Source organism: Bos indicus, chromosome 7, assembly GCF_029378745.1.
Source record: "Bos indicus isolate NIAB-ARS_2022 breed Sahiwal x Tharparkar chromosome 7, NIAB-ARS_B.indTharparkar_mat_pri_1.0, whole genome shotgun sequence".
NCBI classification, from domain to species: Eukaryota; Metazoa; Chordata; class Mammalia; order Artiodactyla; family Bovidae; genus Bos; species Bos indicus.
The window spans coordinates 10,958,380-10,974,531 of NC_091766.1; the positions used below are offsets into that span (position 1 = coordinate 10,958,380).

General features: G+C 49.0%; 1 protein-coding gene across 1 annotated transcript; it reads left to right on the forward strand.

Moving 5' to 3' along the window:
- Window positions 1–11,661: 11,661 nt before the first annotated feature.
- Window positions 11,662–16,134, forward strand: NDUFB7 (NADH:ubiquinone oxidoreductase subunit B7). The gene is made up of 3 exons (XM_019963997.2): window positions 11,662–11,878; window positions 15,416–15,584; window positions 15,939–16,134. The coding sequence occupies exons 1-3, from the start codon at window positions 11,767–11,769 to the stop codon at window positions 16,069–16,071; spliced, it is 414 nt and encodes a 137-aa protein (XP_019819556.2). The 5' UTR covers window positions 11,662–11,766; the 3' UTR covers window positions 16,072–16,134.
- The last annotated feature ends 18 nt before the right edge of the window (window positions 16,135–16,152 follow it).

Sequence of the window (16,152 nt, forward strand, 5' to 3'; positions counted from 1 at the left end):
CTTTAATAGTCAAGAACATGCAAATCCATCTGGAGGGAAACACCCCAGACCACACACACACACACACACATACACACACACACTTGTATTTCCCCCCAGTTTGAATTCATGCATAGAAGTAACAATGACAACAGCCCCTGCATTTGAGTTCCCACAGAGCACCAAGCCCTGGGTGAAAAAGATGGAGAAGCTCCTTTCTACATGGAACCATCAGTTGAGACAGGAAAGACGATACACCTGTAAAGAAATACAGAAATAAGCGATACAGTTTGTTTTTTCATTTTATTTCCAGTAGTAATAAAGTATTATTTTAACATAACATAAAATAGGGTCAAGGGATGGGATGGGGGCTAAAGTAGAGAGGTGATCAGGGAAGGCCTCCCGGAAGCAGTGACATTTGCAACAAGATGTTAAAGTGATCGGTGCTAAGTACTCCCACATTCCACAGTGAAGTTCTAGGCTCCCTATTGCTACAAAAGACATAACCCCAAAACTTCATGACTGGGCTTCCCTGGTGACTCAGTGGAATCCACCTGCCAATGCAGGAGACACAGGTTCGATCCCTGGTCTGAGAAGATCCTACATGATGGGGAGCAACTAAGCCCGTGTACCACAGCTACTGAGCCCGCATGCCCTAGAGCCCATGCTCCGCAACAAGAGAAACCCTTAAACAGCAACTAGGGTACCCCCCATTTGCCACAACTAGAGAAAGCCCAGCTCAGCAATGAAGACCCAACACAGCCAAAAATAAATAATTTTTTTTGAAAAGCAAAAAAAAAAAAAAAGAAAAAGATGTCCCCACTGAAGCCTCAGACAGACAGTGGTCCTGCTGACCCCTTGGTCTCAGCCACATGAACCAATTTTGAACTTCTGACCTCCAGAACTATAAAAGAATTCATTTTCATTGTTTTAAACCACTACATTTGTGATGATTTGTTTCAGTAGGCATAGCATATTACATACCCCAGAGGGCAAGACCCCAATTCCTCTTTTGAGGGGCTTTCCACTAAAAGTTAAAGGAAATGCAACTCAGATTGGCTTAAACAATAAGGAAACCCCGTCGGTCACATCCTTGTACATGTTAGGATATTGGGCTGGGTGGTCATAACAAAGATTCAGAACAAAAAGGTGACTTAAATGAGGTGGAATTTACTTCTCACCTCACGGTCTCAGAATAAGCAATTCACAGTCTCCGCCAGCGGAAACTCTTCACCGGCACATGCCCAGGGGGATGGCCCCAGCCCTACTTGAGGTGGGAAGGCGGCAGCCGACCGGACCCCCTCTCCAAAGAAAGCTCACCCCAGGGGCTGGACTTTCCCCTGTTTCCATGATGTCACACACAGAACCTCTCCCATCTACCTGAGGTGTAGGTGGGCTGTTCCCATTCTATGGATGGGGAAATGGAGGTTCACATGAGAAGGAAGACCCTGTCTGCCCAGCAAATACCCACTGAGCAATGAGTATCAGATTCCAGATGGATATGGGGGGTCAGGGTGGAGGGGTAAGGAAGGGATGGGCTGGAGGCACCAGCCAAGAGGACAGCGAGGATCTCTGGCCATCAAGAGCATCCTTTAAGGAGTGTGAGCCTGGGGAAGGTAAATAAGGTGAAGGCCAGATGGTCTCACTATGCGAGGGTGATGTCCACACAGCCAAGGTCCTGCCTTGAGACTTGACACACAGCAGATATGCAGGAACTGGTAGTGAAATCCAGTCCTATCAACTGGGTATAATGTAAAGCCATGGGCTCAGGCTGACCCAGCTCTGTCCCTCTTGCTGTGTGACTTCAGGGGAGTAGAACAACATCTCTGAGCAAAGGTCTCCTGATATGTCCAATGGAAATTGGGAACATTTATCCATTCAACGTTTATCCATTCATTTATCCGTTCAACAGATGTGTATTGACCACCTACTACATGTTAGGCTCTGTTCTAGGAACTAGGGAGACATTGGTGAACAACAATAACAACAAAAATCCCTACCTTTGGGAGTAGTTGTTGTTGTTCTGACTCTTTGTGACCCCGTGGACTGTGGGACGCCAGGCTTCCCTGTCCTTCTCTATCTCCCAGAGTTTGCTCAAACTCATGTCCATTGAGTTGGTAAATGTAGGGTAAGGGAGTTAGAGAAGACAAGGTTCGGAAAAAGAACGAGACCGGCACTTTACAGGAACAGATCACCTTTAATGAGGCGAGAAGGGGCAGCAGTCAGATTAGTGAGCTGTTGCACTAACCCAAGAAAAGAGTAAGTATATATAGGCATATACGTGGAAAGCTACTGTCTTAAGGGAGCCTGTTCTTCTCCAAGGTTGTTCGGAGTAGTTATCTCTTAAAGGGCTGGGGCAAGGAATTCTGGACATCGGCCAGAGGCTGGACTGGCTGGGAGCTGGGTGTAATCAACCTTAAAGTCCTTTTTTTTTTTTCTTCCTTCGGGTGAGAGAGGTCTTTGTTTTGCTTAGAATGGTGGGGAGGACCTGGAGGGGAGTTTCAGCTCCAGGCTATTTCGAGCCATGTAACTTCCCTTCAGTGATGCCATCCAACCATCTCATCCTCTGCCACCCCCTTCTCTTCCTGCCTTCAACCTTTCCCAGCATGTCAGTAAGTCAGCTCACTGACTTAAGCTGGGAGTCATAAATCAGTGAGTCATCTCTTCGAATCATGTGGCCAAAGTATTGGAGTTTCAGCTTCAGCAACAGTCCTTCCAATGAATATTCAGGGTTGATTTCTTAGGGGACTGATTGGTTTGATCTCCTTGCAGTCCAAGGGACTCTCAAGAGTCTTGGGAGTAGAGATAATGAATAAAATAAATTAATAAGATATCTTGTATCAAGAACAAACTAGTGGTCACCAGCAGGGAGAAGGAAGAGAAGAGGGTCAAGATAGGGATAGGCGATTAAGAAATAGAAACTACTATGAATAAAATAAATAAGCAACAAGTATATATTGTACAGCAACAGGAAATATAGCCAGTATTTTGTCTTTTTTTTTTTTTTGGCTGCACTGAATCTTTGTTGTTGCTTGAACTTTTCTCTAATGACAGCGAGCAGGGGCTACTCTTCCTTGTGGTTCGCAGGCTTCTCATTGCGGTGACTTCTCTTGTGACGCACAGGCTCTAGGCGCACGGACTTCAGTAGTTGCGGAGCCTGGGCTCAGGAGCGGCAGCTCAAGGGCTCTAGAGCTCAGGCTCAGTAGTGTGGCACACGGGCTTAGTGGCCCCGAGACATGTGGGATCTTACCAGACCAGGGATCGAACCTATGTCCCCGGCATTGGTAGGCGAATTCTTGGCCACTGGACCACCAGGGAAGTTCTGTTATAACTTTAAATGGAGTATAATCTATAAAAATGTTGAGTCACTATGTTGCACACTTGAAGTTAGTATAATATTGTGAACCATCTATACTTCAATAAAAAATATATCTTAGAAATGTTGTTAGATAGGCATAAGCAGAAAAAAGAAGAAAAATAAAGCAGGCAAGAGGAATCGAGTGTGCATAGTGGTGGGGTGCATGGCAATAGTAAGGAAGATCACAGAATATAGATCACACAAAACATGGTCTTGGACCACAACCAAACTACACTAGAAATCACAGAACAAGAACTGGAAAATCCACAAGTAGGTGGAAATTAAATCTCACCCACAGAGTCAAACAGAAAGTCAAAACTTGAAAATATCTTTAATTAAATAAAAGTGAAAACATACCATACAAAAATATGTGGGGTGTAACTAAAGCAGTGCTAAGGGAAAGGTAGGGAATTATACACGTTTAAGGTGTTCCTTCTTAATCAGGGGCGTTCCCTGGCAGTCCAGTGGTTAGGACTCCAACTGCCATGGCCGAAGTTCAATCTCTGGTCAGGGAACAAAGATCCCACAAGGTGCATGGCACAGAAAAAAGGAGAAGAAGAAAGAAGCAGAAGGTGGTGACTGGGTATATCTGAAAGTTGGTAAAAGAGTAGATGTTTTTTCTTTTCTTTTTTTCCTCAAGTAACACTCATAGGAACATCTTTTTTTTTCACCTGCATTTCTAGACATTTCTCTACATGCGTTACAGAATTATCTACATATCCATTCACTAAAGTAAAACTGTTCACAACTGGATGAGCAAGGAACACTCAAAAAAACATGGTTTTTGATTCTTTGTTTTTGGACACACCATATGGCATGTGGGATCTTAGTTCCCTCACCAGGGATCGAACTTGTGCCTCCCGCATTGGAAGTTTGCAGTCTTAACCACTGGTCCACCAGGAAAGTCCCCCCCAAATACATTTTTATACATGAGTTTTTAAATATACTTCTACAAGCAATGGGCTTCCCTGGTGGCTCAGAAGATAAAGAATCCATCTGCAATGCAGGAGACCTGGGTTTGATTCCTGTGACAGGAAGATCCACTGCAGAAGGGAATGGCTACCCACTCCAGTATTCTTGTCTGGAAAATTCCATGGACAGAGGAGCCTGGTGGGCTACAGTCCATGGGGTCTCAAAGAGTCAGGCATGATGAGTGACTTTTTTTTTTCACTGTATTTCTCCATGCAATAAAAAATGGTCAGCACATCATTTACTGATGTAATGCCCTTCTAATCTTGCTGAACAATTAGCACTCTTAGAACCACATTTTTTACGTGTCTATATGTGTATTACAGTATAGCACATCCATGCCTTGAAATAATATCACTTTCATTGAGTAAGCAGTTCTTATTACAAGAAATGTACAAGTATTGAGAACAAGAAAGTTCTCATTACAAGAAAATAAGAAGTGTAGCTATGTGCTGTTATGGATGGATGTTAATTAGACTTTATGCAGTGATCATTTCACAGTATATACATATATCACATCATTATGTTTATACAAAAAACTAATATACTATCATATGTCAATTACATGTGCATGCTCAATCGCTCATTTGTGTTGGGCTCTTTAAGACCCTACGGACTATAGCCCACCAGGCTCCTCTGTCCATGGGATTATCCCAGGCAAGAATACTGGAGTGGGTTGCCATTTCCTTCTATAGGTGAGCTTCCCAAGCCAGGGATCAAATCCCTGTCTCCTGTGTCTCCAGCAATGGCGGGCAGATTCTTCACCACTTCACCACCTGGGAAGCCCATGTCAATTATATCTCAGTTTATAAAGAAGAAGAAGGGAGGAGGGGGAGGAGAAAGAGGAGGAGGAAGTGGTGAGAAGGAGGGGAAGAGAAGCTGATCAGGAAACACCTGACAATTGAAATCCACAGAAGGAGGTGGGGGGAAGGCCCTGTAAATATATGGAGAAAAAGCATTCAAGTCTGTGCAAAGGCCCTGAGGACAGCAAGCTTCTGGTGTCCTGCAGAAACTGGAAGTCTGAGATCCAATGTCTCCCTCTCAGTGAGACTTTATAAAACTCAAGTTGCAAGACTGCCCTTTTCCATACACTCCACTCATTATGTTTTTCCTCAACAGGTATCACCATCTTGTCACACATTAGGTGTCCAATAAGATGACTGTTGAATGAATGAGTGACCGTCCAGCCTACCAAACCCTGACTAAAGTCAGGCCCCTCCGGGCTCACTGATTCCTCCACTACCAGCCAGCCTCCTTCCACGTAGGCGACAGAATTCCAGGGCAGCTCATGCTACAACTGTTGTTGATGTTCAGTCCCTAAGTCGGGTCTGACTCTTTGCAATCCCATGCACTGTAGCACGCCAGGTTCCTCTGTCCCTCCACTGTCTTACGGAGTTTGCTCAAACCCATGCTCATTGAGTCAGTGATGCCATCCAACCATCTCATCCTCCATCGCCCTCTTCTCCTCCTTCCCTCAATCCTTCACAGCATCAGGGTCTTTTCCACTGAGTTGGCTCTTCTAATCAGGTGGCCTAAGTATTGGAGTTTCAGCTTCAGCATGAGTCCTTCCAATGAATATTCAGGGTTAATTTCCTTTAGGACTGGCTGGTTGGATTTCCTTGCTGTCCAAGTTACCCTCAAGAGTCTTCTCCAGCACCACAGTTCGAAAGCATCAATTTTTCAGCATTCAGCCTTCTTTATTGTCCAATTCTCACATCCATACATGACTACTGGAAAAACAATAGCTTTGACTACACGGATTTTTGTCAACAAAGTGATGTCTCTGCATTAAATACGCTGTCTAGGTTTGTCATAGCTTTTCTTACAAGGAGCAAGTGTCTTTTAATTTTGTGGTTGCAGTCACCATCCACAGTGATTTTGGAGCCCAAGAAAGTAAAATCTGTCACTGTTTCCACTTTTCCCCCGTCTATTTGCCATGAAGTGATGGGGAGCGATGGGACCGGATGCTCTGCCCTTATTTGGCTACAATTACAGGCGCCCATCTGGTCGGTCTTGGGCGTCTCCTCGGTGCCTGGCAGGAAGCGCTTTTCACGCACCCATCAAACTGAGGCGAGGTCTTCCCCAGGGACTGTCTGGGACACGCTGACTTATTTCGCCTCCTCCTCCGGAACTGAATTACCCAGAGCTTCCGAACTCCCATCCAGCGGACCGAGGCGAGGCTCAGACTCCACCCAGAATTTTCTCCCCATTCTTGGCCCCACCTGGGGCCTCTGAGGCCGACCTGCCCACAGTTCTAATACAGCCCTGCCTGGTGCCGAGTGGGCGGGGTGGCTAGCGCCGCCGCTGAGGAGGCAGGAGGGGCGGGGAAGCTGTGCGCTCTGATGCAGGGAACACGGGCGAGGAACACCGGAAACTCTCCTCGTCAGATGGCTGGTAGAGAAAAAATAACAGGAAGGCTGTGGGGCACGGGTGACTGAGGCCCGGCCCCTCCCTCACCCCTTAATACCGCAGTCACTCTAATATGATCCCCCCCAGGTCTCCAACTCTGCGTATAGACAAACCGGGCTGAAACATTTGAGTCCTGGGCCTGCAGGACAGAATGGTCCAGAGTCACCGCCCCCCCACCTCCCCCACCGCCTCACTAGGACCTCCTCATTCTCTAGTGAGACGACTGGTCGTGTGAAGTGAAGTCTCTCAGTCGTGTCCGATTCTTTGCGACTCCGTGGACTGTAGCCTACCAGGCTCCCCCGTCCATGGGATTCTCCAGGCAAGAGTACTGGAATGGGTTGCCATTTCCTTCTCCAGGGGATCGTCCCGATTCAGGGATCAAACCCGGGTCTCCCGCATTGCAGGCAGACGCTTTAACCTCTGAGCCACCAGGGAAGCCTAGTGGCTTAGTTAGAGAGTGAGCGCCAAATTAAAATAATAAGAATGATAGAACTTCCCTGGAGGTCCAGTGGTTAAGACTCCGCACTTCCAACGCGGGGAGGCGGGGAGTGCGCTTAGAACAACCAAAAAAAAAAAATGTTTTAAATAGAAAAAGTTAATAAACACTTTGATAGATAATAGTAGTGAGCGTGTTTGGGGCACATCCTAGATGCCTGACAGGAAACTTTCCACACGGCCATCAAACTGACTCCTCCATACGACCCTGTTCATGTATTCCTGTGTTGGTTTTGACAACTACTTACTAAGCACCTACTGTGTGTCTGTTCCATTCCTGTGTTCCAGGAATATAGCAGTGAACAAATCAGATGAAATTCCCTGCTCCTCAGAGCCGATATTCAAGAGAAGAGAACAACAGGAAACGAGATAAATAAGTCAAATGGATCTCAGGTTAGAGGGTGCTAAGTGCTAACAAGGAAAATAATCATGAAGTGGGGAGGAGCTGTTTAGTAGGGACCCATTTTTCAGGAGAGTAAACTGCATCTTTGAAAGGGAAGTCACTTCCCAAGATCACACAGGGAGAGTGAGCTGGGCATGTGATTTGCCCCTCTGGGTCTCCTTCCTGCTCTGGCCGCTGAATGAGCAGAGAAAGGGAGTCAGAGGAGACACATGGAACCGGACGGCCTGGTACAGCTGTGGAGGCTGTGCACTGCACAACTCCAGGAGTGCCATTCACGAAGACCGGAGTGGGAATGCTGCCCCCTGGCGTCAGGAAGTGCACGGAATCACAAATCTATGCCATGTTCTGGAGACAGGGCACAGGTGGCCCTGGAAAGGAAGTCTCAGTCACCCATTGGACTCTCCTCTATAGTTTGTGTTCTGTACTAGGTTTGTCGGCCTGACACACAGCAAGCCAAGCCTGAAACACCAAGATTTGTAGCAGAGAAAGGGTTTGCTCACAAGGCAGCTAAGCAAGGAGAAGGGGGAGCAAATCTCAAACCCACCTCCCTGAAGGTGAGGGGCTCAGGATATTTATAAGAAACAGCTGAGGCTTGGGGAGCGAGGGAAAAGGGATCTGAGATTTTTTTCATATTTATTTATTTATTTGGTTGCACTTGGTCTTAGTTGAGACCATGTGAATCCTTACTTATGGCATGTGGGATCTAGTTGCTTGACCAGAGATGGAACCCAGGCCCCCTGCATTGGGAGCACAGACTCTTAGCCACTGGACCACCAGGGAAGTCCCTGGAGCCAAAGAATTAAATTAAATTAATCCAAGACAATCTCATCTCAAGATCCTTAATTACATTTGCAAAGGAATGTTTTCCAAATAAGATCACATTCACAGGTTTCCAAGATTAGGGTATGGACATACCTTTTGGGGCACCATGATTCAACCTGCTGAAGGTCGTATTTAAAGCCCCACATAGGACTGAGTGTGCATGGAGATAGACGCCATCCAGCCCCACTCTGATCTTCTTGTTCACCTCTGTGTCCTCAAGGTCTGATGCAGCTGTTCATAAAAGAAAGATGTAGTAGTAATAAGTAACACTTATCTAATGCTTTGCCAAGAACTGGGCTTCCCTCATGGCTCAATGGTAAAGAATCTGCCTGCCAATGCAGGAGACACAGGTTTGATCCCTGGGAGGGGAAGATCCCCTGGAGAAGGAAAGGCAACCCACTCCAGTATTCTTGCCTGGGAAATCCCATGGACAGAGGAGTCTGGCAGGCTACAGTCCGCGGGATTGAAAAAGAGTCGGACACAACTGAGCGACTAAACAACATGCCAAGAACTGCTGTAAGTACTTCACATAATTAACATTCAATGTTGCAACATAAAAATTGATATTTCATCTTACAAAAAAGCTAAATAAACTCAACCAGGCCACACAACTAGAATTCTAATCCAGGACACCTGTTTTCTCAAATAGAGGAAAGCCCCTTGGCCAAGTGGAGGGATCTGGCTTGCGTTAGAGAACCACACATATTACAAACACAAAGTAAACTTACTGAAGGATGCATGATGCTGCTGTCACCTGAGATCTTGCAAAGGAACCTGCATAGAACAACCATAAGTCTAAACATGACATCTATGGGAATTCCCTGATGGTCCAGTAGTTAAGACTCTGTGCTTCCACTGCATGGGACACAGGTTTGATCCCTGGTCAGGGAACTAAGACCCTGCATGCCTCGGTGTGGCCAAAAAACAAAACAAACAAATAAAAAACACATGACGTGTCTTGGTATCAATGTCACTCAGGCCCCAGGAGGGCCCTCCTGGGTGTGAGTGTGGTTCTGCATCTGCCAATGCTGGAAACAGGCTGCTTAGGAATGTGAGGAGGATTTAGGCACTAGACAAGTTTAGGTGTTAAGTTTCTCTGATGGCTCAGTTGGTAGAGAATCTGCCTGCAATGCAAGAGCCGTGGGTTCGATCCCCAGGTCAGGAAGATCCCCTGGCGAAGGAAATGGCAACCCACTCTAGTATTCTTGCCTGGAGAATCCCAGGACCAGAGGCACCTGGTGGGCTACAGTCCATGGGGTCGCAAGAGTCAGATATGATTTAGCAACTAAACCAACAAACCAAGTTTAGGTAAGAGAAAAGACAAATGATTGTGTGTCTCCATGTTCTAAGGCTGCCATAACAGGGTACCACAAAGCAGGTGACTTAAAACAAGAAAAAATTACAGTCTCACAGTTCTGGAGGCTGAAAGTCCAAAACAAGGTGTGAGCAGGGCCGTGCTCACTCCCAAGGCTCTGGGGGAAGAGCCTTCCTGGCGTGGGATCCTTGGTGTCCTAGGCTTGTAGATGCATCACTCCAGCCTCTGCCTCCAGCATCACATGATGTTCTGGGTGTATGTCTGCTTCCACATTTCACTCTCAGGGCTTCCCTGGTGGCTCAGTAGTAAAGAATCCCCGTGTCAAGCAGGAGACGTGGGTTCGATCCCTGGTCCAGGAAGATCCCACATGCTGAGGAACAACTAAGCCCATATGCCACAACTACTGAACCTGTGCTCTAGAGGCTTAGGGCTGCAACTATTGAAGCCCGTGCCCCCTACAGCCTGTGCTCTGAAACAAGAGAAGCCGCTGCAATGAGAAGTCGGTGCGCCACAACTGCTGCAACTAGAGAAAAAGCCCACAGCAAGGAAGACCCTGCACAGCCAGAAATAAATACACAAAATTACAATTTAAAACATTTCCCTCTTATAAGAAGGGCAACAGTCATTAGATTGGGACCCACCCGAGTCTGCCATGACCACATCTTAACTTGATTACATCTGCAAAACCCTGTTTTCAAGTAAGATCACATTCGCAGCTTCTTGGTGGTTAAGACTTCAACGTGTATTTGACAGGAGGTCGGGGATCAGAGGGTGGAAGATAGTTCAACCCACAGCACCTTGTCAAATGAAATCTAATCTTGCACAGCCAAGTATCATTTCCCAACACTGACAAGCATCCAGTGAAAATTTTTTCTTTTGTGTTCCAATCCTGTGCTGAGATTCCAGAGATAGTAACAAATTAACACATCATTTGCATTTGTTACTGCTGCACATGGAGGCAGGATTTGGCCGAGAAGTATTAAGCAATATATATGTGTGTGTGTATATTGGAGAAGGAAATGGCAACCCACTCCAGTGTTCTTGCCTGGAGAATCCCAGGGACGGGGAAGCCTGGTGGGCTGCCGTCTCTGGGGTCGCACAGAGTCGGACACGACTGAAGCGACTTAGCAGCAGCAGCATATATATATATATATATATATATATATATACAAAAAATATATGTTTGTATATTTAAAATACTTTTAATCTGTTAGGTTAACACTTCTATATGTGCTAACCTAACAGATGTGAAATGTAATACCAATTCTTTACAGTGGCAAGTAGAGGAATACTAGAATCACAACTTGCTTCATTTTTACAAAGTATTCAGTAGGATTTATTTAAAAGCTCAGTTTAATAGGAACTTCCCTGATGGTCCAGTGGCTAAGATTCTGTGTTCCCAATGCAGGGGCCCTGGGTTTGTTCCCTGGTCAGGGAACTAGATCCCACATGCTGCAATTAGGACCTGGCACAGCCAAATAAATAAAAGTATTAAAAAAAAAAACTCAGTTTATAAATAGTGTATTGATAAATAACTTTTATTTGCTTATTTAAATTAAAATATTTAAGTAATTTTATTTAAACCTTTTATATTCACTAATATCAGCAACTGTGCAAGCGCTTATGAAAACTTTGAATGTTTTAGAATAAAACTTTTTAAAATTATGATATAAAATATATTTTTCCTTCGTACTCTAGCTTCAGTAGACCAGTGGAGCCCAGGGAGGGTGAGAGGAGACCCCAGGCTCCTGTCGTCCACCCTTCCCGAGCCAAGATATATTTTCCGAGGCAGGGAGGCTCCCTCTGGCGGTAGCCAGAGTAGGGGGTACGCGCCTTGCTGTCCTCTCCTGGCCGCTAGGCGGCGTCAGAGTTACATGAACCCCTCTGGAGTCATTCATCTCTATTATCCCTGCGGCGGCGCAAGCAACCCGGAAGCCGTAGCTGGCCTAGGGGGAATGCTTCCGGGTAGGAATTAGGTGACCCCGGCTGCCGCTGGAACCTGCGGTGACAGCAGCCATGGGGGCTCACCTGGCCCGGAGATACCTGGGCGATGCATCGGTGGAGCCCGATCCCCTGCGGATGCCCACTTTCCCGCCCGACTACGGCTTCCCCGAGCGCAAGGAACGCGGTGAGGCCCAGTGCGCAGGAGCGGCCGGCGGGAGTGGGGCACGGGTGCGGGAACCCCTGAAACTCGGAGTCTCCACTGCTGGGCTCGAGCATCGTGCGCTGTGTCTGGGTTCAGCCCTGACTTCGGCCCGGAGAAATTCAGAGGACGTTCGTGACCTTGCCGGAGTGTGGAGGCATTGCAAGCAGAGGGGGCTTGTTGTTTGAACAAAAAGCCTAGGGAGCAAGAGAGCAGAGATACGGGGCTAATGAGGCGATCGAACCTGGGCTTAGTCCTGGAGTGAGTGGGGAGCCATGGGAGAATTTAACACGGAAGAGATGTGCTCACTGTACCTCTGGGTAGATGTCACTGCTCTTTTTAGGTATGCCCGGGAAAACAGAAGGGGGGTGGCGGGCGAGCGGCGGGGGTACTCAGGTCGCACAAGCTGTCCTGCACTTTGCTTTTTTTAATGAGTTAATATCACAGACATATCGGGCGCCAATCCTGGACCAAGCCAGTTTGGGCACAGAAGACACAGCAGGCACTGACTGAAGAGAACTCACTGTCCTGTAGGGGAGACCGTGGAACCTGGGGGGTCTTCATGATGGTGCCTGGGAGTATCATGGCGGGCTTCCAGGGTGGGGAGCTATAACTGGAAGCTAGACGTGAGGGAGTTGCAAAAGAGCTGACCACACCGAGACTAAGGAGAGGGGCTCTCCCCTTAGTGCTTCGTGCTTCTAAGCTGAGGAGCCATGCGACCTGATTTGTTTTGTCAAAAGGTCACGTTGTTGGCTGCCTGGTGGGCGATGATGACTTGGAGACAGGGAGACCCCTAAGGGAACGTGCGTGGTGCAGAGAAGTTGGGATTTAGGACAACGTTGAAGGGTACACTCCTCTCGATTCCTGGTAGTCCCTTCAGCCCCACCAGAACCTGTAGTCCATCAGTACGCCCACCTCCATGTCAGTCTTTCCCACTGCTCCATACACCCTTCTTTCCCTTGATGTTTTGCAGACACCCAGAGCCACCCCCACTCTGCTCTCTCTGGCTTAACAAGAGCCCTGGTTAAGGCCAGCTCTCCTCCTTGGCTCCTGTCCCTCTGCAGCTGAACATCACGGGAGAAAAACACTCAGCCTCCCTGACGTCTCCTGATTGCTCCCCTACTTGTTCCCTAATGCTACTGGTTTTCTTGTCACATTCCCTGGCCTCTGTTCTCTCTTGCTCCCCCCTCGACCACAGTGTCAGGCCGTCTCTCTCAGACTCCAGCATCTCCTTTCAGCTTGTCACTTGGCATCCTCTTAAGAAAACAGATGCAGGGACTTCTCTGACATGCCAGCAGTTAAGACTCTGCACTTCTAATGCAGGGAACGAAGGTTCAATCCCTGGTTGGGGATCTAAAAATTTTAAGAAAACAGATGCAGCCAAAACTCTCTTGGGCTCCCTTCATCTCTGCTTCCTGCTGGACTCCACCTTCTCTCCCGTTACTCAATCTGCCCCAGCTTCAGCTAAACCTCTGCTCCAGTTGAACTCTGATGCCCTTCATCCCATCCTCTCACCCACCCAAGCACTGTCCCAACCAGTCTCTCCTCGTTGGACATTGGTTTTCCCATCAGCATGCAAATACACTGTTATTTCTGCTGTTTTTAAAATATTCTCCTGCCCCGCCTCCCCATCCAGCTGTCTCCCCCCACTTCAATGACCGGGCTCTGGTCAGGCTTCCTCCCCACCACCACTCTACTGTATTGCCAAAACCCATTGTCAGATTCTTAGTTTTAACTCCATTACAGCGGCAGCAGACACAGCCCTTCCTGGGGGCTCTCTTCACATGGTTCCAAGACCCAACAACTCCGTCCCAACTCCCTGCCTTGTAAATGCCCAATATAAATCCACACTGCCTTCTGTCTCCACTCACTCTCACCCCTCCCTGGGGGTCTCTGCTCATCCCCTGGTTTCAAAGGGCTTTTGTGAGGGCTGGAGTTTTTGCTTTGTTTTTAATTGGAGGATAATTGCTGTACAGTGTTGGTTTCTGCTGTACAACGTGAATCAGCCATAAGCGTACATATGTCCAGGCTACCCAGGTGGCACTGGTGGTAAAGAACCTGCCTGCCGACGCAGGAGACATGAGAAATGGGTTATTCCCAATCCCTGGGAAGATCCCCTGGAAGAGGGCATGGCAGCCGAATCTGGTGTTCTTGCGTGGAGAATCCCACGGACAGAGGAGTCCTTGGGGTCACAGTCAGGCACAGCTGAGCATGCATGCCCACGTGCAGTACTGAGCATTGCCAAGCATCTTACAGCATTTCTACCTGTTTGTTCAGTGTCTCCCTCCCAGAGCAGGATCCATTCTTGCATAGCATGTTCCCCTGTGGGTCCCCAGCACCTAGCACCCAGTGGGTGCCCCAGAAATTCTGGCTGCTGACCGATTATGCCGAAGCATCTGGTATGAGTGCCAGCACACTGACGTGGAAACCATCCAGGGCTGCAGATGGACACGAGGCCTGGGGCTCAGACAAGTTGAGGGTGGAGGGCCCAAGATGGGGTCTAGGTTACAGATTGGAGACCAAAGCCATGAATTAGAATGAGCAGAGAGATCTTAGCAGGAACCACCAGAAGCCATCGCTTCAGGTTTGGGCATAAAATGTATGGACAGCCATAGAGATGGGAGGAAACCTGGGGAGAATATGGTGGAGATGAGGGCCACGGGAAAAGAATGTTCGAGAAAGAAGCAAGAGGCTGAGGAAGCATGGTGCCCTGGGGTCCCGAGTGGCTCTGGAAAGAACCAGCGTGTGGGCATTGCTGGGGTAGAGTGTGGACGCTGGTGGGTTACAGACTCTGGGCCAGAGTGAGACAGAAACTCGGCTGGGAAGCAGAGGGGAGAGGAGCCAGTGGAAGTGGATTGCAGGTAAGCAGTGGACACTACTGCTTGTAGTGATGCTACTTGTGAGGAGACCTTCTGAGACAACAAAGATGCTGGTGTAAGCTGGGAGAGTGGTTCCCTTGATGCAGGAAGGCTGGTCCTGAGCGCCCCCTGCCAGAGGGCGCAGCTCGGGATCACCCGCACAGCGGGCACAGGCAGGGGTGTGCGCCTACTGTTTCTTAGGGCCCAAACCAGCCCCAGTTGAATGAAGGTTTATTTCATCCAGGTCAGGTTTTCCGGGTGGGTGGGGCAGCAGGACCTGAGGGTTATTAGTTCAGCTCTCCAAGAGGCGGGCACTTCAGCACTTTACATGTAGTTGCTCAGCTCACTTCGGAGCCAAGTCTATGCAGTAGGGGAAGAAGCTGAGGCTCTGAGAAGTTACAGCTCCAACAAGGGCGGAGCTGGGATTCAAGTCCCACAGGCAGCCTGCCCGCCACCCTCCCCACACACACCGGGTTGTGCCCAGCAGAGGGGAGTGCAGGCTTTGCTGGTAGGACTGTCTGCAGAGTGACCCTGGGGGTGGAGCGGCAAGAATCTCGTGTGGGTGTTGAGGGCAGGAGAGGGACTCTGCCCTTGTTGCTTTTGTGTACATCAGAAGGATCCTCCCACCCTGGCTGAGCCTCCCTGGTTCCCCCTCCACCCGCAGAGATGGTGGCCACTCAGCAGGAGATGAATGACGCCCAGCTGGTGCTCCAGCAACGCGACTACTGCGCCCACTACCTCATCCGGTTTCTCAAGTGCAAGCGCGACAGCTTCCCCAACTTCCTGGCCTGCAAGCACGAGCGGCACGACTGGGACTACTGCGAGCACCTCGAGTGAGCCCCAGCCCGCCCCACACCCCCACCCGGCGGGGCCCTGGGCCCACGACTCCGGAGGCAGAGGACCATGAGCTCACACTGAGTTTCTAGCCATGCCCCCCTTAGTAGAAAGAGGAGGCCGAGGGGGCTGTTGGGTGGGCGGGGCTGGAGGAGTGGCCCAGCCCGGTTCCAGGTGGGAGCCCAGTCCTTGCTCTTGGCTCAGTGGTGTCAAGGTGGGGGGTGAACCCCAGACCTAAACCGCTGGCACATGGGTCTTCCCTACTTGGGGAGAGTCCCCCCGCCCCAGGCCCATCAGCTCCCGGACCACAGGACGGTTGTGTCCTGACATCCCTCCTTGTGCTGTGCCTGCAGCTATGTGAAGCGCATGAAGGAGTTTGAGCGCGAGCGGCGGCTGCTCCAGCGGAAGAAGAGACGGGAGCAGAGGGAGGCGGACATGGCCAAAGGCCTGGGGCCCGGCGAGGTGGCCCCCGAGGTGGCCCTGTAGCGAACCTGCCCACCACTCTGTGGACCAGTCAAGAAATAAAAGCCTCCAGGCCCCTCGGCCCAAGTTCCGCCTGCCTGTGGT

Coding starts and splice junctions, on each gene's coding strand:
- NDUFB7 (XM_019963997.2), top strand. CDS start 11,767: ATGGGGGCTCACCTGGCCCGGAGATACCTGGGCGATGCATCGGTGGAG. Junction 11,879..15,415: donor CCCCGAGCGCAAGGAACGCG/GTGAGGCCCAGT, acceptor CTCCACCCGCAG/AGATGGTGGCCACTCAGCAG. Junction 15,585..15,938: donor GACTACTGCGAGCACCTCGA/GTGAGCCCCAGC, acceptor CTGTGCCTGCAG/CTATGTGAAGCGCATGAAGG.